General features: G+C 35.3%; 1 protein-coding gene across 2 annotated transcripts in view; it reads left to right on the forward strand.

Moving 5' to 3' along the window:
• The window catches only part of ZEB1 (zinc finger E-box binding homeobox 1), a 199,024-nt gene that overhangs the window by 165,675 nt on the left and 11,468 nt on the right, over positions 1 to 21,881 (forward strand). The window contains exons 3-6 of one of the 2 annotated variants that reach the window (XM_047065091.1): positions 2,396 to 2,458; positions 9,659 to 9,820; positions 15,955 to 16,157; positions 20,191 to 20,296. In XM_047065091.1, the coding sequence (XP_046921047.1) occupies positions 2,396 to 2,458; positions 9,659 to 9,820; positions 15,955 to 16,157; positions 20,191 to 20,296 (534 nt within the window). The remainder of the gene's footprint in view (positions 1 to 2,395; positions 2,459 to 9,658; positions 9,821 to 15,954; positions 16,158 to 20,190; positions 20,297 to 21,881) is intronic. The other variant, XM_047065092.1, reaches the window with a different exon arrangement.

Below are 21,881 nucleotides of genomic sequence, written 5' to 3' on the forward strand. Positions count from 1 at the left end.
GGATTGGCTTTTTGACTTTCCATAATTTCTTGAGAGATTGATCTAAGTTGCTGCATGTATCAGTAAATTGTCCCTTTTGTTGCTGAGAAGTATTTCATGACCTATTTTTCAGCTATCTCTTGCCATTATTTGAAAAAACAAAGTCTTGTTACTCAGGAATTTTTCCTCATTTGTGTATTTGCTTTGGAATTTGGGCTAAAGCAAAAGCCGTAGGAGTATTCCAGTTTACTTTTCTAAATTGTATTTTGGTTCATCAGTCACAATGTGTTGACATTAGTAAGTCTTACAGGAGAGAAAATCTTGTGCACAAGGAAATTCTACTACTTTACTACCCTTATCTTTTCTAAACTATAAGTAAGATCAGAACACATGAGGAAGAAGTATGCTTGAACAATATTTAGCTGTTCCCAGTACACCCTCGCGCTAGTCCATGGATGAAGCAGGAAGGAGCTCGTTCCTAGCAGCCCTCTGTAGTGAAAGAAGTGTGTTCACGCTACAGACCAGCAGTAGGATATTTTCTATTTTCATTAGGCAATATGATTCTAGTTCAAAATTCCAGCCCCAATAATGAGGGAAAGAATGGAGACTTCCAGTTTTTAAATCGCAGTAAATTGTGGGGGACCAGATTCTAAAGTATGTTAAATGTTCCTAAGGAGCCTTGATTTTATCCCAAGCAGAAATGAAAGAATGAAGAAGTGAATAAATCATTTACTTGAATTGCAGACATGTTTTTAATTAGCTATAATAACTATAAGTAGAAAAATTAGTAATGTCCAAAATATCATTTTAACTTTTAATATCATTGTCATCTCCTGTCTTAGTAAATAATAACTGTGGTTTGATTTTCATTTGAGGAGAAATAAAGGGCACATATAAATCTACAATAAAAAACTATAGTACTATCATATAGTTATACAATTGTCATACTGTTTATTATTTTAATTTAAGTACATGCTTCAGAGAGAGAAGAAAAAAAGATGTTAGAGATTTGCAAACACTGGTGTTTATCCTACTGCATTATAAACACTTTAGCAAAGGTTTTTAAATTGTCATTTTGCTGATGGCAAGTATAAAATGAAGATACAAGTTAATTGGAAGTTAATCTCATTATTACCTACTGTAGACAGTGTTTTTTATGCCGCTCTAAAGAGGTTTATGCATATTTTAACTATTTTTCACATAGCGATCATCTTTAAGTACTAATATAAAAGTTAATGAGTAAAGAAAATCTGCTGAATAAATCTATCTGATAAGCCAAGGCACTTACAGAAATACGTGCTTTATGTGCGCTAAGATTTTTCTTGATTAGTGTTCCATTTCTCAATTCAATTATCAAACTTAGGGGAAGTCTAAATCAAGAGTTTTGACTGGCATATTCAATGGGACTTGATTGGGGTGCAGATAAGTACATGATGTGATGTTTTAGCATGCCTTTATTAGTATTCTGATCATAATTATGTGTACTCTGCTACCACTTTTTTTAAAAGCAATTTTTAACTCCATCATGTCTTCTATATATGCACATGTTCTTAATACACTATTAGAATCAATACAATGTACATGAATATACAAAAATGTACTTTCTGCTTGTCAAAATAATATGCATATTTACTCTGATCTTATTCTGTATAGAATACTACAGTCAGCTCACTATAAGCCTAGGTGGCAAAGGGAGATAAAGTAACATCTGAAAATGTTTACCAGTACTGTGATTATGATTTACCAGAGGTTAGAACAATGAATAGAGTGGCAGAGAAAGTACAGTGCCCTAGGCGTTGACACTGGACACAGTGAAGTTTAGTACAGTCTTCTCTCTAGTTGGCTGGGACTCTGGTTATACAGTGTAGCAGAAAGTACGTTCTGCAGCCATTCTGACCTGAATTAAAATTCCACCTCTACCATCTAATAGCAGTGTGTCCTTGAGCAAGTTATTTAACCTCTTCAAGCCTCAAGTTTCAGTTGTCTTTTTTTTTAACTTATAAAATAGGTAGTTATGAAGGTTAAAAGAAATAAGTTTATAAAGCATCTAGCACAGTGCCTAAAACAGAAATCTGTGCTTTGCAGAAGAAACAAAAAAAGGAACCCCACTACCTACAGGTAGAACTCCTCTCCCAAAGAAACCCTAAAATCCCAGTATGCTTATAATACTAATGTATATATAATTCCTGGGTTGTATGTAAACATTCACTAATTTTGCTCTTTAATGTACCTTTGTGAGTGTGGTAAAACTGCCAGCTTAATTTCTTTTAAAAAGTTTACTTTTCAAGGACACATTACTTCTAAAAGGGAAAAAATCCAAATTGAATATAATCTAAAAGTTACTTTTCAGATTTCTAGATGTTAAAAATGTTTGTGACGCATGGATCTATTTTAATCTTTTGTACTTTGATTTTAGCAGGAAAGGAAGGACAAGAAATCCTGGGGCCTGAAGCTCAGGCAGATGAAGCGGGATGTGCAGGTACTCTCTTGTTATTTTCTTTCATACTGCAGCCTTTGAACAAAGTCTTTTGTGTCACTGGTTTTTGCATTTGTGAGTCGTGAATTTAGTCTGTTTCCTCCTCTTTCATCTTGACCTCCTTCAGTGTTTAAGTACCCAGGCATATAGGGCACTATATGTAGCATATTTTTCCATCCAAAAAATTAGTGTTTAAATGATGATTTGAACACATATCAAAAATTTTACCAAAGCTATAGAAACACAGATTTAACTATTTTGAGTTTCATTATTAGTTACCAGGATCTGCATTGAGTTGCCCACAAGACAGAAAGCAGAAGGGAGAAGAATAAGCAAATGTCATGAGTTATCTATAAACCGGATGAGAATCATGAATATTGATGAGTTGAGTGAAAATGTGTCACAGAAAACAAGAGAATCAAAATTTTTTTCTTGTAACTTCTGTGATTGAAAAAGGCCAAGATGAAGTTAAATTATAGTAAACAAAGAAATTTGCTTCTAGATGACTAAAAATACATACACCCTGAGACTTAAGCCTATTCCTCTGTAATGGATTCAAATCAGATTTAAAAAGCAAAAGAGTAGGGGTGCCTGGGTGGTTCAGTCAGTTAAGCGTCTGACTTCAGCTCAGGTCATGATCTCACAGTTTGCAAGTTCAAGCCCCGTGTTGGGCTCTGTGCTGTCAGCTCAGAGCCTGGAGCCTGCTTTGGATTCTGTGTCTCCCCTCCCTCTCTGTCCCTTCCCCACCTCCTCTCTCTCTCTCTCTCAGAAGTAAACATTTTAAAAAAATTTTTAAAAGAAAATGCTATCTTAAAAAAATACTGTACTTAAAAGTAGTATAATTGTATTTTGTATATTCCACCCTAAGTTAGAAATTTCTATCATATAATTTTAAATAAATTTTGTATTTTCTTTTTTTTGGTTTAACAATTCTAGTTTTGCAGTGCATTTTAGTAATATTCCGTAGAGCCCTATAAATTATCTTCCATTATGTAAGATGAGTGTATTTCATAATAATATGTCAAAAATAGATTTTCATCTATAATATAAACGAGCACTGCCGTACTTGGCAGTTCTGTAAAACCAAGAGTAAATCTTTGTGCTGTTATTAAAGATGCATTCCAAATTAATTAAATAATACTGGAGTATGTGATGATTTACAGTACTTGCTGCCTAAGATTTTATATTCTGCCTTTAACTTGGTTGTGTTTAACTTGCATGAATAATGTATTCAATATGTATGTCATCAAGTATTTGTCATGCTAACGTACACATTATATAAAATATTTAAACTAGATATGTGTTTTTAGTAAATAGTATTAATGAACACAAAAGAATGCTGTTTATTACTCCTTTACTGAATGTTAAATGGCTTCTATTACCAGAGTTAAGGGCATCTTTCCCCCTTTTAGGCAAAATGCTATCAAAACAAACATTCACAATTCCGAGTGTCAGTATTTCACCTCACACTTTGCTCTTCCCTACAAAAATAAATGAATTTTTTCAGTTGGAACTACTGAGTAGTATATAAATTCCCTTAATTCCCCTCCCCCTCTCTGCAAAGTCACATCTGGAAGTTAAGGTAACCTTGTACTAACTTAAATTATTGCTGAAATGTACGGTCCCTCCACCCAGAGGAAGGTGATCCCTGCAGCTTTATTTCCCTGGAACGTGGGGAGTTAGGAGCAAGCAAACATTTAATAAAGCCCTGAAAAGTGTAGTTGTAAGGAAAGAAGGGTAAAAATTAGACATCTGAGACTTTTGAGCACTTAAACTTTAAAGTTATGTTTTGCCTTTGCTTTTGTTACTTCCTTGACTTCTAGGGAATAATGTGCTGACAAAGTAAACAAAAACATTGTACAGAGGTCATCATCATTAGTTCAGAACTTTGTCAGATCCTTTCTTCAGCTGACTTCCTTTTGCAATTCATGAAGTTAAGAGAACTGAAGTCTCAGTTTAGTATTCAGAGAGTGAAAAATTCACCCAAAACCTCCTTTGTTCCTTCTGAGCATCCCTTTTTTGTTTATATAGTTAATAGTTTTGCCAAGTTTGAAAAAAATGGAAGATAGGAAGAAGCCGAAGGATACTTTATTCCAATGGAAATTATTGATAGCTAAATAAAAATGTTTAATCTTTATATTAAATATTTGCCCCTCTCTCCTTGATCTAATTCATGATTATAATCACGAACTCTACACTGTAATTCTACACTTTGGCAAATGGTTATGGTCATATGGTCCTATGATCCAAAGTAATTCCATACTTTGACAGTCAGCTCTGAGTTTTGTCATATCTAAAGACAGCCAAATTATCATTATGTTTCTATATACTTACTCACCTGTCTACTATTTAAATCTGTAAGTTTATCAGTATTAAGACTAGAAATTTTGCTTTCAAATTGGGCTTTTTACAATGTGCACTTCCCAACACTTAATAAATTTGTGTGTAAAACTGCAAAATTTCTGGTTTCAGCTTGAAATTGTTTTGGTTACATGCAGGTTCACAGAGACCGCATAGTTTAGTTGGAAAGACCAGAATTTGATACCACATCCCTAATACCAAATATTTGATCTAATGGTAACACTTTTTTACTATGTATCTAAGTTTTCTGATCCTAGTTATTTTCATTGGGAAAACTTTTAGTTGAGAAATTATAACGCTAACCTTACAGGACTGCTTTTAGAAAAATAGCTAACAATACATAGCACTTAACATGTGCAGATACAGTACTAAACACATACTATATTAATTTAATTCTCACGACCACCCTAAGAGGTACTATTACTGTCTCCCAAATTTTATATCATGTAGATTGATTATATACTGTCTCACATATTTCTTAATGTACATTTAAATTTTTTTCATTTTAAGTGTAAGTAGTTACAATCTAATTTCTGGAATATTAAGAACATTTTTAATATCACTCTTCTATGTAAAATCCAAACAATTTAATACCTGCTAATCATTCAATTTTTAAAAATATGAGTAAGCTCTTCGTTAAGAGTCAGAAATTTTATAGTGTTTACTCATGATATAGAATTTGATGTTAATGTAGTATATATTTCCTATTTGAAGTTATTTTTGATCAGTTGTCATTTCTTTATAAGAAAAACATGCATATAACTTGAAATTTAAGTTTCTTTTTAATTTCTAGGGATAAGACTCTTAAAAAAATTTTTTTAGCATATGGATTTATCATATAATTATCAGTACTACACAGTTGACTACAGCATAAATACATTAAAAACTCTAATAAATAATTATTAAAGAAAAATCTACTGGAAATGAAATTAAAGGAGCCGAAGTATTCTTTGATGAGTTCATTTATCAACGGTTTAATGTTACTTATTTCCAGAGGAAAAAATGTTCAGCATTAATTCTTTTTCTATGGTTTGTTTAGCACTCAGATAACCTTATTCTCATAAATAAAGGGGTGCAGTACATTTTTGTGATAACTGATTCACTTGATTCTTTATACATCTTTAGAGTTATGTGCAAAGAGTTATGGTTACATACCAATAAAGTATTTTTAGTGTGGTTAACTGACAATTCTATTAAATGCTCCTTCAATTCTGTTGAAAGCAAAAACTCAAAGCTACCTAATTTGCTCAAGAATTTGTTTCCCAGTCATTAGGATCATCCACTCCCTGATTCTCTGGGACAAATACCAAAAAGGCTTTACCAACACTTACTGATCAAAGGACTGATGATATCTGTTCTTAGCTTTTGTTATTTTTCCCTCTCATTTAGAGGCACCTTGATTAATACATTCAGAAATGGTTGGGGAAATTGAATAATGTTAATTTCAGTACATTTTGCCAGTACTTTTTTGTAAAAATCCTTTTATCTTACCACATGAGGTAACAATATTTTCATCAATGCCTTAGAGCTACAAACTTAGTTCATTCAGTTTCTGGAAATTTTGTACCTAATCACCTAACTAGCAAAGCCAGTTATCACTGTTATACCAATTAGATCAGACTTTCTGTCAGGAAAAAAGTATGTTTTCACTTTTCTAATTCAAATAATTCTGCCAGTACACTATTTGAGAAATTTTATAAAATGTCTCCTATGAGGAACGTATAAATTCTAAGTAATGAGAAACAGAGAAACATACAAAGTATAAACATATCTTTTAAAAATAGATTATTCACTAACTATAGAGAACAAACTGATGGTTACCAGAGGGGAGGTTGATGGGGGATGGGTTAAATAGGTGATGAGGATTAAGGAGTGCACTTATCATGATGAGCACTGAGTAATGTATAGAAGTGTTGAATCACCATATTGTACAGCTGAAACTACCATAACACTGTATGTTAACTAGACTGGAATTAAAATTAAAAACTTAATAATTTTCTTAAAAAAGTAGATTATTCAGTAGTGAGGTTATTTATATCTAATGTAATTTCTATAAGTTATAAAAATTTTTGTCTCCAAATGAGTAGTAATTTAGAACCAGTCAGTATATAGGTAAGCTTATAACTTACTCAAGATGCAAGTTTAATGTATAAAATACAGACTGTATAATTCTGCAAAATGTATACGATTTAAAACTCATTATTCTAGCATCTAGCCTAGATGCGTGCATGCGCACACACACACACGTACATAATAGGATATAGAAAAATAAACTTTGTATAAGTGAAGACTTTAATTGAAATAAATGTAATATAATTTAATAAAAATATTTTTAAGCATCTTGTAACCTATATGGAATCAATAAATCACATAAAACTTAAATTTCACTCATGAGTATAATCTAGTTTAACTTGAAAACTTGCAGTTACATTGAAAAGATTCAGTGACATGGACTTGTACTGAGTTAGCTGTTCAGAAATGCTTATTTTTCCAGCTGTTGACAGAATGTAGGAAAGATTTTTGAAAATACTCTTTGCTCTGACCAGGGTTCCTGAAGAGTAGTAAATTTTTTAATATTAGAGAATTGAACAGGTAGGGTAATTAAAGGAAAACTACTCTCCATCCCTTTGGCCTTACTATTATATATTTGATTTCAGAGCTTCCTAACTAGAGCCAAAATATCCCTATTTCAGTCACCAGGCTTTACTCCCGATAGAAATCCATGTAAACAGGAAAAACTAGAAGGCCTGCGGTGGTTTTATGTTGCCTTGATTAATCAATAAAGTTTTCCCCAATCAGTATTTTGATTTTTTCCCTTTGGCAACCTGGAGGTTTTTATATTCCAAAGCAGTGCACCATATTAATGTATTCAAATATGCTTTTTTCTCCTCTTCCTTTTAAGTTTAAGCAAAGGAGGGGGTGCCTGGGTGGCTCGGTTGTTTAAACATCTGACTCTTGATTTTGGCTCAGGTCATGATCTCACACGGTTCGTGAGATAGAGCCCCACGTAGGGCCCCACGTTGACAGTGCAGAGACTTCTTGGGATTCCCCCTCTCTCTGCCTCTCTCTCTTCCTCTTCCTTGCCCGCCCCCCTCAAAAATAAATGAAGAAACATTTTTTAACAAGTTGAAGCAAAGGATACTATGAAAAGCGGATAGTGGAGGGAAGAACCTTCTGGATTGTAAGAAAAAATATACCCAGAAGTTGAGGATTTAGAAACAAACTCCCTTAAAACCCACAGGACCAGCTTACCTCTTAAGCCTTCACTTATCCCTGAATGTAGTAACCCAGTGCTAAATAACTGATAGCTATTGGCTGTATTAAAAAGGAGGGGAAAAAATGGTGGATCACCACGATTACTATGTCATTGGCTTTAAGGTTTTAAACAGCAGCTTCCATGAGGAGTTCAGTTGCTACCACTGTGCAGGACATGTAGCAAGACTCTTTCAACAAGTGTTCAACAAAAACATGCCCCTACCTCAGCATTTCAATTGGGCCCTATTTTAGTCTGCTGGGAAATGCTGTTTTACAAATTTGGAACTGACAGTTCAGCCTGAAGTGTATAAAGAAGTCAGCCATGAGACACCAGGGAAACCTACAACCCATTACAGTTATTACCACCATGGAGTAGACACTGTCCTCTGGAGCCAGTGGAGGAGATGGAGGAAAACCATGGCGCAGCAATCCTGCTTTAGAAATTCAGCAACACTCTGGAGTACCGTCGCAAAGTTGAAAGCATTCCATTATCTCCTGAATCTTTCTAACTGAAGAAAAAAAAATGCCTCTGCCTAATCCCACTGTTAAACATTTATTAAGGCAGAAATAGAGAAAGAATAGCTTTGTATATACATATGAATACTAAAGGAAATAAGCAGTTTTAAGGATTTGACACTCTTTGAGTCTTGCTAAAAAATTTTCTAACTACAGATAGCTATTAACACTGTTTTCTTTTCTTTTTTTTGAATGTTTATTTTATTTTTGACAGAGAGAGACAGAGCATGAGCGCGGGAGGGGCAGAGAGAGAGGGAGACACAGAATCCGAAGCAGGCTCCAGGCTCTGAGCTGTCAGCACAGAGCCCAGCGCGGGGCTCGAACTCACAGACTGAGAGATCATGACCTGAGCCGAAGTCGGACATTCAACCGACTGAGCCACACAGGCGCCCCAGTGTTTTCTAAGAAATCACATAACAGAACTGAACTTCAAAGTGGTTTATACTGAGAATGATTCAGATTTAAGCTACAACTCTAACATCCAGTAGGTTGCTAGGAGGGACTAAGGTTTGAGAGCTCAGGTTTTCTCTTCCTTTTTTCCTTGCATGATCATTGAGAAGTTAAGAATTCAGTCAGCTATATTAGCTTTTCTGTGTCTTGTTTATCAGTAAGGTGGACTAGAAGTACAACTCTCAAGTTTAAAAGGGATAGTGTGAAAATTTCAAAACTTTTATTGTAACACTTTCTAAAAGACTTCTCAATAGAGGCACCTGGGTGGCTCAGTTGGTTAAGCACCTGACTCAGTTTCAGCTCAGATCATGATCTTGCATTCATGGGATTGAGCCCCACATCAGGCTCTGTGCTGACAGCATGGAGCCTGCTTGGGATTCATTCTCTCTCTTTCTCTCTCTCTCTCTCTCTCTCAAAATGAATAAATATTTTTAAAAAAATAAAATACTTCTTAATCGAGGACAACAGAATGAGTGAGTTTTGCTTTTAATTTTTGGTAAATATTTCCTACAAATTCGAGAACAGTAATGTATTCTCTTAAAGTAAATAATTTCTTATCTAGAAAAGCTTTGTAACAACTTGGCAGTGAATTGCTTTCTATAAAGTATGCATTTCTTTTAGTAAAAGATGATGAATGTGACTCAGATGCAGAAAATGAACAAAACCATGATCCTAATGTTGAAGAATTCCTGCAACAACAAGACACTGCTGTCATTTACCCTGAGGCACCTGAAGAGGACCAGAGGCAGGGCACACCAGAAGCCAGTGGTCATGATGAAAATGGTAAATGGTGCTTCACAGTTGTTTTCGCTTTCATCTTTAAAGGATTATTTCCATAATTCTACAATGGGAACCTACTCTACTCTAGGGAACACTTTTGAAAACTAGAATTTATTTATTGCAGGTGCCTACAGAAAATAATCTCTCTCTTTAATGACTGGAACGTTTTTATCATAGAAGTATAGTATTAAATAAATGGCATCTCATGTATATAGTGATAACACCACTGTAGTGAAATGCTTAGAACAGTGCCTGGTTATTGATTTCCATTCACTCACACGGCAGCAAGTTAGAGGTAGCTAGAATGACCCTTAACTGCGTCTTGATTTTTTTTTTTTTCCCACTATTCTAGCAAGCAAACCGTGGGTATCTGGTTCAAAACATACTGATTTGGAGACAAATGGGGTTTTTTATCTCTGCTCTAGTCTATTCATTCTGATACAAACAGCCAGTGTATAAAAAATAGTAAAGTGCCAGGGCACCTGGGTTGCTCAGTCGGTGAAGCGTCAGACTTTGGCTCAGGTCATGATCCCATGGTTCATGAGCTCAAGCCCCATATCGGGCTCTCTGCTGTCTGCGTAGAGCCTGCTTCAAATCCTCTGTCCCTCTCTCCCTCTGCTCCTCCCCCCCCTTTCTTTCTCTCTGTCTCTCTCTTTCTCTCTCTCAAAAATAAATAAACATTTTAAGTGGCAAAATGCAATACTAATTATGTTCATACTCCCCTGGAAGGAAATAAGCTGTCATTCTTCCCTTCCATCCAGTAGAAACAGATGCAAATAGCATGCAAATATTCCTATAAGAAATTTTATGTAAGATCTACACCAAGAACTAAGTTACTTGGAATGTTTAAGGATATTTAAAGTATTAAAATTCTAAATCTGGTTTGATTTTGGGAGGGTTCCCAGTTTGGAGGATAGATATAAATTAATATTTAAATAATCACCTATTTAAAAAGACTTTTTTAGAGAATTTTTAGGCTTACAACAAAAGACAGAGGTACAGATATTTCCCATACACCCCTTGCCCCTACGGTATGCGTAGCTTCTCCCATTATCAACATAACTGACCAGAATGGTACCGTTTTTACCAAGGATAAACCTGCATTAACACATCATAATCACCCAAAGTCCATAGTCTACCTTAAGATTCATTCTTGGTGTACATTCTTTGGGTTTGGACAAATGTATAATGACATGTATCCATCATTGTAATACCTTTATAGAATATTTTTGGTGCCCTAAAAATCCTCCATGCTTTGCCTGTTCGTCTTTCTCCACCTACCCTCACCCCTGGAAACTACTGATCTTTTTGTTTCCATAGTTTTGCCTTTTCCAGAATGTCATATAGTTGGACTTCTACATCATGCAGCTTTTTAAGTGTTTTTTTTTCACTTAGTAATACTCATGTAAGTACATGAAAATCCATGTATTTTCATGGCTTGATAGCTCATTTATTTTTAGTGCTGAATAATATTCCATTGTCTGGATGTACCACAGCTTATTTATCCATTCACCTACTGAAGGACACCTTGGTTACTTCCAAGTTTTGGCAATTATGAATAAAGTTGCTATACACATCTATGTGCAGATTTTTTGTAGACATAAGTTTTAAACTCCTTTGGGTAAATACCAAGAAGTGCATATGCTGGATCACATGGTAAGATAAAAGTATGTTTAGTTTTGTAAGAAACTGCCAAACTGTCTTCCAAAGAGCCTTTTACCACTTGTACCACTTTGCATTCCCACCAGCAGTGTGAGTTTCTGTTCCTCCACATCCTCGCCGGCATTTTGTGGTGTCACTGTTTTGGATTTTGACCATTCTGATAGGTGTGTAGTGGTATCTTACTGTTTTAATTTGCATTTCCCTGATGACATATGATGTGGAGCATCTTTTCATACTTATTTTCCATCTGTATATCTTATTTGGTGAGGTGTCTGCTAAGGTCTTTGGACTGTTTCTTAATCAAGTTATTTGATTTTTTTTTTTATCATTGAGTTTTAAGAGTCCTTTGTATACTTTGGGTAATAGTCCTTTATCTGATGTGCCTTTTGCAAATATTTTTCCCAGTCTGTACCTTGTCTTCTAATTCTTTTGATACTATCTTTCACAGAACAGAAGTTTTTCATTTTAATGGAGCCCAGCTTGCCAATTCTTTCTTTCATGGATCGTGCCTTTGGTGTCGTATCTAAAAACAGCATTGTCATACCCATGATCATCTAGGTTTTCTCCTGTTGTCTTCTAGGAGCTTTACAGTTTTGCATTGTACAGTTAGGATTGTGGTCCATGTTGAGTTAATTTTTGTGAATAGTGTGAGGCCTTGTGTGTAGATTCACTTTATGCGTGTCCTGGATGTTTAGTTGTTCCATTACTATTTGTTGAAAACACTGTCTTTACTCCATTGTATTGTTTTTCCTCTTTTGTCAAAGACCAGTTGACTGTATTTATGAGGATATTTTTGGCTCTCTGTTCCATTGGTCCCTTTCTGTATTCTCACACCAATACCACACTGTCTTGATTACTATGTCTTTATAGTGAGTGTTGAAGTTAGGTACTATCAGTCCTCCAACTTTATTTTTCACCTTCCATATTGTGTTGGCTCTTCTGGGTCTTTTGCCTCTTCATATAAACACTAAAATGTTTGTCGGTGTCCATAAGATAACTCTCCAGATTTTGAATGGAATTGCATTGAATCAAGTTGGAAATATCAAGTTGGCAAGAACTGGCATCTTGACAATATTAGTCTTCCTACCCTTAAACATTGAATGTCTCTCCACTTATTTAGTTCTTTGATTTTTTTTCATCAGAGTTTTATAGTTTTCCTCATATAAATCTCATACATATTTTGTTAGATTTGTACCTAAGTATTTCAACTTTTTGGTGCTAAATCAATGTTATTGTGTCAATCACCTTTAAAATATTTGAAGGAAATTGAGAAGAATGGTATAGAAAACAAAACCGATTCCATTGCAGAGAGTCAACTGTACCTTCCTTAAATCAGGAATCAGCTAGGAAAAAGAGCAGAAATAGAAAATTCACCTCAGAATAGTTACAATTTTCTGTAACCAAATCAATGACAAAGGAAATAGAAGTAGGGCACTCTAGAACCCATTCCTCCAGTGTGCCAAAAGGACACATTTTTGAAGACTATAGTTATTGCCCCTGGGGACACAGTGTCACAGCTTAATGAATAGTGTTCTATTGATCTGTTTGCATATTTGGAGAGTCTGGAGTTATAGGCATTATAATCCTATAGGGCCCTACCATTTCTACCTTCATTTTTCAGGGGTTTTTTTCCTTAAAATTTGTTAACATTTGGGGCGCCTGGGTGGCGCAGTCGGTTAAGCGTCCGACTTCAGCCAGGTCACGATCTCGCGGTCCGTGAGTTCGAGCCCCGTGTCAGGCTCTGGGCTGATGGCTCGGAGCCTGGAGCCTGTTTCCGATTCTGTGTCTCCCTCTCTCTCTGCCCCTCCCCTGTTCATGCTCTGTCTCTCTCTGTCCCAAAAATAAATAAACGTTGGAAAAAAAAAAAAATTTGTTAACATTTCACCTGAAGAAGCAATAGGTTGCAATAAATATGAAAAGGAAGTAAAGTTTTTAATGTATATGTATATATATGTAAATTTTTATGTAATAGTTTTTTTTAAAAAACCTCAGCAAAAGAAAATAATGAAAACTAATCTTCCATTGCACAGATCAAATAAGGTGAAATGTTGTAAAGTCCATTGTTACTAATCAACATGTTAAAATCCCATAAAAGTTGGTGCCCTAACCATTTCTCAATTAGTAAAACATTTGAATTACAGAATATGTTTTTAATTCAGGTTTTCATTACTTTCAGGTGTACTGCTAATAAAGTATTTCACAGTAGATATTCTTTCACACCAGCGCTATCTGATTATCCTCAGAAGACCTTAAGTTTTTAAAGGTTTAGTGGATTAAACACGCTCTCCTGCACTTCATAAATTCTGAAAGGGCAAACTTTGCTCCAGCAGGTTGAAGTATCACAAATTCTGAATCATTGGGGCTCAAATGAAGAAGATTTTTCAAAGTGTTTTATATCAAGTACTACTCTGTCTGAAGTGTTCGCTACCTAGCAAGGGAAGTTTAGGATACAAAAATTAAATCTTTTTTAAATAAGCATATTCTTAGTCACAGATACATAAGGAAATTATTCAAAAAAATAGACCTAGGTTGGATTTTTTAGTTGTCTTGAATTGCTACCTTAAGTTTATTATAAGAATTCTAAGAAGAAAATTTTCTTCCTTACATGACAAGCCTGCATTGCTAACAAGTGATATTAAATATATATATATATATATATATATATATATATATATATATATATCTCCAGTATTTTTCAAAACTACAAACAAAAGTTTTTATTTAACTATCAAGCCTGTTCATTCTGTCATTTGCTTAGTATGTCAAATATGCAGATTTACTTTTCACTGTTTTATGCTTGTACCTAAAAGAGTAAATTCATGTCTCCTATGTGTGAGAAATTCAGTAGATCCTGACTCATGAAAGTAATAACTTGCTGGTAAAATATGAGCAACCTATAATTTTAAAAAATCATTAGTATCTTCTTTATTAATGATGAAGGCAGAGAAGAAAATAGAACATAATGAGAGCAGACAGCTGTATTACGCTATGGAGTATGAGCAGCTTAAGTAATGGAAATCACATTGTGGTTCTGGTGCCAATAATGAAGCACCTGCAGTGGCTGACTTGGACTTTTGCCATTGCAACCAGCTAACATCAATATTATGGCCTAGGTACTGTGGCAAGGGGAATGTCCCAAATGCTGATTTCCTGTTTGTCTGTACAAGTAGGAAATTCATACTAGACAAAACATAACATGATTTCCAAAACAATTTCATGCGGCTAATCTAATCCTCACAGAAGTAGGTCATTTTAGAGACATCACCAACAGAAGGGTCTCTGATTCCAGTTGCCTTGCTAGCTGATAATAAAGATACCATCATAAACTTGAGGGGTTTGATTGTTTGATTTTATTCATATATTTGATACGTATTTCAACATAATTAACAAGCTGTGTGGGGTCAGGTGGTCAGTCTATTTGAAGGCTGGTTATTGAGCAAGACTTTTAATTTATATGGACATGAATTTCAATAAATGTAATATATGTTTATGAAGGATTTTGAGACTGTAGTGAAATTTTCTTTGATAGTCTTTTCTCAATAAGAAATTCAAAATGAAGATAGAAATACTATTTACAATAAATTATCATTTAGGAAACTTTTTAAAGAAAGAAATATGGAAAACCACTCTTAGTTAAACAGTATTAATTGGCAAAATGGTACCATGTTTTAGGATTGTTAGGCTTAGATGTTTCCATATGTAAAAATATGGTTCATTCCATGAACTCCAGTTTTCCCATATTGCCTTTATTTTTTGAAACCATCCTCTATATTTATCCATATAAAATTCCACAGAAAATGTATCATTGTATTTCAGTAAGGAGAAGAACATGAAGAAGCATGCATGGGAGGTCCTTGGGGCCCAGGCCTAGATCTGGCTTCTGCTCCTCATTTCCCCCCAGTACACAGCTATTTTGGTCTGAACTCTGTCATATGGCCACACCTAACTGCAGGGGTGTCTTGGAAACATAGTCTAATTATGTACTACTTCCTATCTGATGATAATCATTTTATAGTGTCATTTCCAAATTTGAAAGAATGAGCATTAAATAAATAATGATGACATTGTTACCAATAGAAAGATTCTATTATGATGTACAAGTCCCCTTTAATATGTATACATTTACAAATATAACCTATATTCTGATTTTACCTTTGTTTTCTTTGTCTAATTAACCATACAAAAAGAAGGGAATATTTTCGGGTTAGCAAAAAGGTAGGGGACTTTGAAGTCGGACAGCACATGTTTGAATCCTGACTTTATCATTTCCTGGCCATGTGACTTTTAAGTTATTTTACCTTTCTGAGCCTCCAGTTTTCTCTTTTATTAAATAGACATGAATATCATTGTATTAAGGATCAATATGAAGTGGGTAGCATAATATCTGGCATGTAGCATAGAGACTCAATGGTAGGTACCTTTGGTAATATTTTTTGAATGTTTTAAAGTAGAAATATATGATCTTTCTTTTACAGGAACACCAGATGCATTTTCCCAGTTACTCACCTGCCCATATTGTGATAGAGGCTATAAACGCTTTACCTCTCTGAAAGAACACATTAAATATCGCCATGAAAAGAATGAAGATAACTTTAGTTGCTCCCTGTGCAGTTACACCTTTGCATACAGAACCCAACTTGAACGTCACATGACATCACATAAATCAGGAAGAGATCAAGTAAGTGAAATGACTGAGAGTTCACTCTCAACCCTCCACAGAAGGCAACAGTTCCAATATACTTAAAAGAATGTACTAGACAGTGTCTTGTCTGCAGCCTTATACAAATTAAAGAGATTATTTGAATTATCTTGTCATTTCTGAGTTACAAAGCGCGTATAAACATTATTTTAGAAGTAAGTTTCTTTTCTTTTTTAGATAAGATCCCTTTCATCTCAATGTAATTGTTTTGCTTATACCATAACAGATATTTCCCTTAAGTTTAGAACTAGATTTCAAAATGCATTCTACTGAAATGCTCAGTGTAGGAAAGATAAATGTTGGTTTCATAAACCATATGACTAAGTACTAGCCAATTAGGAAGGAAAGCAAATAATAATAAAAACACTTTTCTGGGAACCAATGACTGCTTACTCTAAGTTATTGTGTTCTGTTTACACTAGTAAGGGAAGTGACTTCCTCTAAGAACCTAAAGTTTAGATTCTAACCATTTTTATTCTGAAGACTCCATTTTCATATGGTTTCTTCTCCTTCTGTGTTGCTTTGATTCAGTTTTTCATGTGTAAACCAAGACTGTTCTATAAATTACATTTGAACTGTTGGCTCTATACTTAATGATTAAAGGCTAAGAAACTTTTGCCAGTTATCCTTCTTTTATAAGATCCTGAGAAGTGTCAACTCTACACAATCACATTAATATCAACATAATTCTAACTGTAAAAATCAAATATTCAACTGCACAGGATATTTGAAAGTTTTGTGTTGTGGTTGGGGCACATGTCCAGTTTCTTACATCAAAGGATTACGAATATCTATAAACCTGAATGCGTGAGAACTCTGCCCTCTGTGTGGACATAATAGAAGTCACATATCTCATAGAGAACAAATTAGACCCTTTCTAAGATGATGGCTAAACAAACAAACAAAAAAATACAGCAGAAACAGAATCATCGAGGACTAACCTGTCTTCTCAGGACTTTGGCAAGGATGCTCACAAAATCACAAAATAAGGGGGAGAGGATGGCAATCAGGAAGTATAGAACCAACCTTTCCTTAGTTAGGTTAATGGTTAAGTCCTTGAAGGAACACTTGAAATTGGGGAGAATACCAAGAGAAGGGAGAAATTGATACAGGGAAGGAACTACTGAAGACAAAGACCATCCATCTACATCTGCCCCTATGTAAGTCTTATCAGGGACAATGCGGAAGAATGCCTTTTCCATCTGGGAGTCCTGACAGACAAGCCTTTGGGGAGCAGAGCCAAACTTGCAAGTGTTGCCCCCATATCCTCTCTATACCAAGGGCCCTTGCCAAAGAAAAGGATCTGCAAAGCACAGGTAGAACTATTGGTGAAAGCAAGAGATACCATTATAGAAACAAATCATAATATCTCTAAGCAACATAAAAGCCAATTTTGTGGTGATATTTCTGATGGGTTCAAACGTAATAGGTCTTATATATGAAGCGTGTGGTCAGAGGAAGGTCAGAAAAGCACTGTGATTAATACAGGGACCAGTAATGTGAGGCAATATTACCAAGATATCTTGGATACAATTTAGGTTATGGGTCAGCAAACCTGAGTACAATGTCTATCTTGCTGCCTTTGAAAATCATACCATGACTTAAAAATAAGCATTTCCATGTCTTATTAATTTATTCATTAGATGCATATTTGTGTTTCTGTCACATGTCAGGCCCTGTTCTAGATGTTAAAAGCACAATAGTGAAAAAGACAAGCAAAGATCCTGACAATAGGGAGCATATATTAGTAGGTGATATAAAATGTAAGGACAGATAGTATGAAGAAAAATAAGGTAGAGTAAGAGGATAAAAAGTGAAGAAAGTTGCTACTTTTTTAAGATAGGGAGAACTTTCTGAGAATAGGACATCTGAACTAAGACCTGAATGAAAGGATGGAGCCAGCCATGGAAAGATTGGGCGGGGGGGGGGGGGGGGGAGGGGAAGGGGTGTTCCAGTCAAAGGGAACAAAGGGAAACATAAAAAGACCTTGAGACAGAAGCCTGCCCAGCATCACCAAAGGACAGCAAGGAGGCCAGTGTGAATAAAAGGTTCTCGAGAAAGATAGGTGAGACCAGGGAGGCATTAGGGGCCAGATGATGTACCCCCTTCTATAGGCCATGATAGAGACTTTTGATTTTATTCTACAGAGTGACAGGAGGCCTTTGAAGGATATTGAGTTTTATCTTTATTTTTTTATTTTTAAGGGAACAGTGGTTCTTGGGTGAAGAGTAGATCAAGAGAGACAAGAATGAAAGCAGGGAGATCATTTACAAGCAAGGAAACTATTTGGAGAATACTGCTATAATCCAGGCCGAAGGTGGTGGTGGCTTTGAACTCACTGGTGGTGACAGACATGACATAATGATGAATGTTAGATTCAGAGTGTATTCAGATGGCCTGCTGATGGATTGAGTAAGGGTGTAAAATGTAAAAGAAAGCAAGGAATCAAGGATTACTCTAAAGTTCAAAGCCTAAGCAATAATCAAATAAATGAGGGCATCATTTACAAAAACAAGAAACACCAGAGGAGGAGCTGATTCTCAGAAATTAAGGGTTCAGTAAATCATGTAAAGTTTCACATGCCCATTGCTTTCCAACTGGCAATATCAAGGACTCAGTTGGCCGTGAGAGCCTGGAGTTAAGAGGTGTAGAGATAAACTGTTGGGAGTTGTCACCATATGTGACAACTATGGGTTTGGATGAAGTAGGACTTGATACCTAGTAAGTACTTATTCTCTTTCCTTCCTGTATGAAAAACACAAGGGAGACTTTAGCGAGGGTGAGAGTGAAGCAAGTAGTACTTGACTTGAGCTTTTGAAGTATGGGTAGAATCTTAATAGTCATAATTGTGGGGAAGTATAGCCAAGAAATAAGGAATAGTATAAACCAAAGGAAGGAGATAGAGAAGAGCAGTATATGTGCCAACACCGAAACTCACTAAGTGACTGAGGGATGACCTTCTTCTAGAGAGCTGGTGTGGAATAAGCCTGGAAACTGAGGAGCTATAAACTTGGAATGTACAGACTCAGAATCTATATTCAGGTGTTAATGGGGAGCCTTTGGAGATTTATGAGCAATTTGTGGTTTATGAGGTTTATGATACAATTCAATTCAAGCAGCACTTTTGTATGATTAACGAACAAAAAATGCAGAAACAGACTCAAACACAGAGAACATACTGGTGGTTGCCAAAGGGGAGGGCGGGGGACAAGCACAATGGGTGAAGGGGAGTGGGAGACACAGACTTTCAGTTATGGAATGAACCAGGCATGGGGATGAAAGGTACAGCATAGAGAATATAGTCAATGGTATTGTAATAGTGTTGTGTGGTGATAGATGGTGGACTCTCGTGGTGAGCACAGCGTAACACATGGAGTTGTTGAATCACTGTGTTGTGTGCTGAAACTAATGTAACATTGTGTGTCAGCTATACTCCACTGAAAAACTTACTTAATTTAAATCATAAATAAATTTAATGATGGATCAATAAAAGTAAATAAATAAAGTAATGGGACCTGGGGGAAAAAAATCTAAAAGTGCAGAATATATTTGAAATATATAGTGGAAATTTGATCAACCAGACAGAAAGCTACTATAATCCATATCTGGATGAAAAGATGGAAGTATTTTTAAATCATCAGATGAAAGTACATTTTGGAAATATCAAGCGTCCAAGAGGATAAACTACTTGAAAAAGTCTGGCCTGCAGAAAAGATAATCTCTAGTTCCTAGTAAAATATATTATCTTATTTGTGCTAAATACTGTATTACTCAATAAAGTATGATTCTAATACTCTAAATGAGCAAGTGGAGATTTTTCTCTGTGTCAGAATTCTGTTCCCATTATCGCACTTCGTTTGGTAATATTCCAAGTGTTAAATTTTCATGACTGCCTCAGTTTGAGGCCTTTGAGAAGCAGAATTCACCAGAATAATACTTTTAAAGGATTGGCCGTTCTTTTATGTCCAAAGCTTTTTTGCCTTATAATTAAACTATCAATTCTTTCTTACAGAGACATGTGACACAGTCTGGGGGTAACCGTAAATTCAAGTGCACTGAATGTGGAAAAGCTTTCAAATACAAACATCATCTAAAAGAGCACTTAAGAATCCACAGTGGTAAATATTTGTTTTCTTTCTACATCTTGAATATTATAGCATATGTGGTAATAAAGAAATCTGTCATAACATGTGGTCTAGACACATGATCAGGAGCATCTTGCTTTTTCTTTTAGGGTAAAGACTTATCTGGAGAAATTTTCTATTTATAAGTGACATTTTTGGAGTCTTAATCTCTAACTGAAGCACGTTAAGCTAATGTAATATGACATACTCCAAATTTCCTAATCAGAATATAGCATGTTTTAACAAGAAGAACAGCCTCCTTTAGCTTTCTGATGGATGTTAATTTCATTGCCTCTTTTGCACAGTTAGCTAGGGAAGGACAAAGAAGATTCACAAGTCACAGTTTGCACCAGAAAGTAAGATGGAGACATTCTTAACATGAGAGAAGTAGAAGTGGAAACTCCAGATAGAAAATGGTGTGTGGGGTGATGCGGAGCTAGCCAGACAAGGCAGCACTGAGAATTGAAAAGAAAAATGTGTTCACCTATCATTTCACCTTTCTATTCCATATCACTTTCTAAATTGTTACTTATAAAATGATACTACATGATAAAAATATGTCTGTTTTAGAAACTTCTAAACACAAAGAACTGTATTTGCATTTCTTTAACGGCGCCACTTCAACAAAAGCTATAAAGAAAACTTGGTAGCGTCCCACGTGGCACTATGAAATCTGTTCATCTCCAGACTAATTTTGATATGTTATTTTAGATTTAAATAGTTTTAGTGAAAAAGAACTGTTTTCTAATTCACGAGAAATTATGAATGTCTGCACATGGCTTATTTCGTGGAAATTATTGTATTGACATTTACATCTTACAGATATCCTACAAAAAAAGTACAGCGGGTGGCCCTGTGAGGGGTGATTGGTGATATCTGTGTTTTATTTTGGAACCGCATTTCTAGAAGTTTTACTGTCTTGCTCATTGAGGGCTAAATAATGTTAAAGTTACCACTTTTGTTGAAACCAAGATTGTTGCATAGACATTTAAATATTTTCACACTTTCATATTTCTGGAAATTAGAGGTTGTTGTCTTTTGCAGTTGCCACAAGATCCTATTTCATAGAGAAGCTCGCGGGCAATTGAAAAATTTCCATCAAGAATACATTTTCAATGACCTATTATTTTCTTACCACAGATGATTTGAAGTTGTTGATAGAGATATAGCTAATTCAAGAGAGTTTTCTTAAATTTTGAGATCGGGGGTAAAGGAAGGAAAAAGTAAAATTTAGAGTAAGATTCACGTACAAAATGAATGTCACATGGTCCTGTTGCACTTACATAGGAGGATTCACCGAACCTGCAGGTGATACAAAATTGGGAAGCATGGGTCACACCAAAAATTAAAATTGCAGGGCTAGAAACAGGAAGTTGATATTTAATCACAAAACTCTGCATTGACCTTCAAAAAGCAGTCTTGATCAAGTAGAAAGTGGGGAGCTACTACTGTCTGTACTGGAAAAATGTTAGGAGTCTGGATGGTCAAGAGCTTCCGATAAGCTTGTTAGCAGTGCGCTGCTGCTGCAGCTGAAGTAGCTAGTGAAAATTCAGGCCGCGTCACGGCTCACAGTGCACCC

The sequence above is a fragment of the Lynx rufus genome, unplaced genomic scaffold, assembly GCF_022079265.1.
Source record: "Lynx rufus isolate CCGP_SWC_20201006 ecotype Redwood Valley unplaced genomic scaffold, mLynRuf1.p SCAF_7, whole genome shotgun sequence".
In the NCBI taxonomy this organism is placed as follows: Eukaryota; Metazoa; Chordata; class Mammalia; order Carnivora; family Felidae; genus Lynx; species Lynx rufus.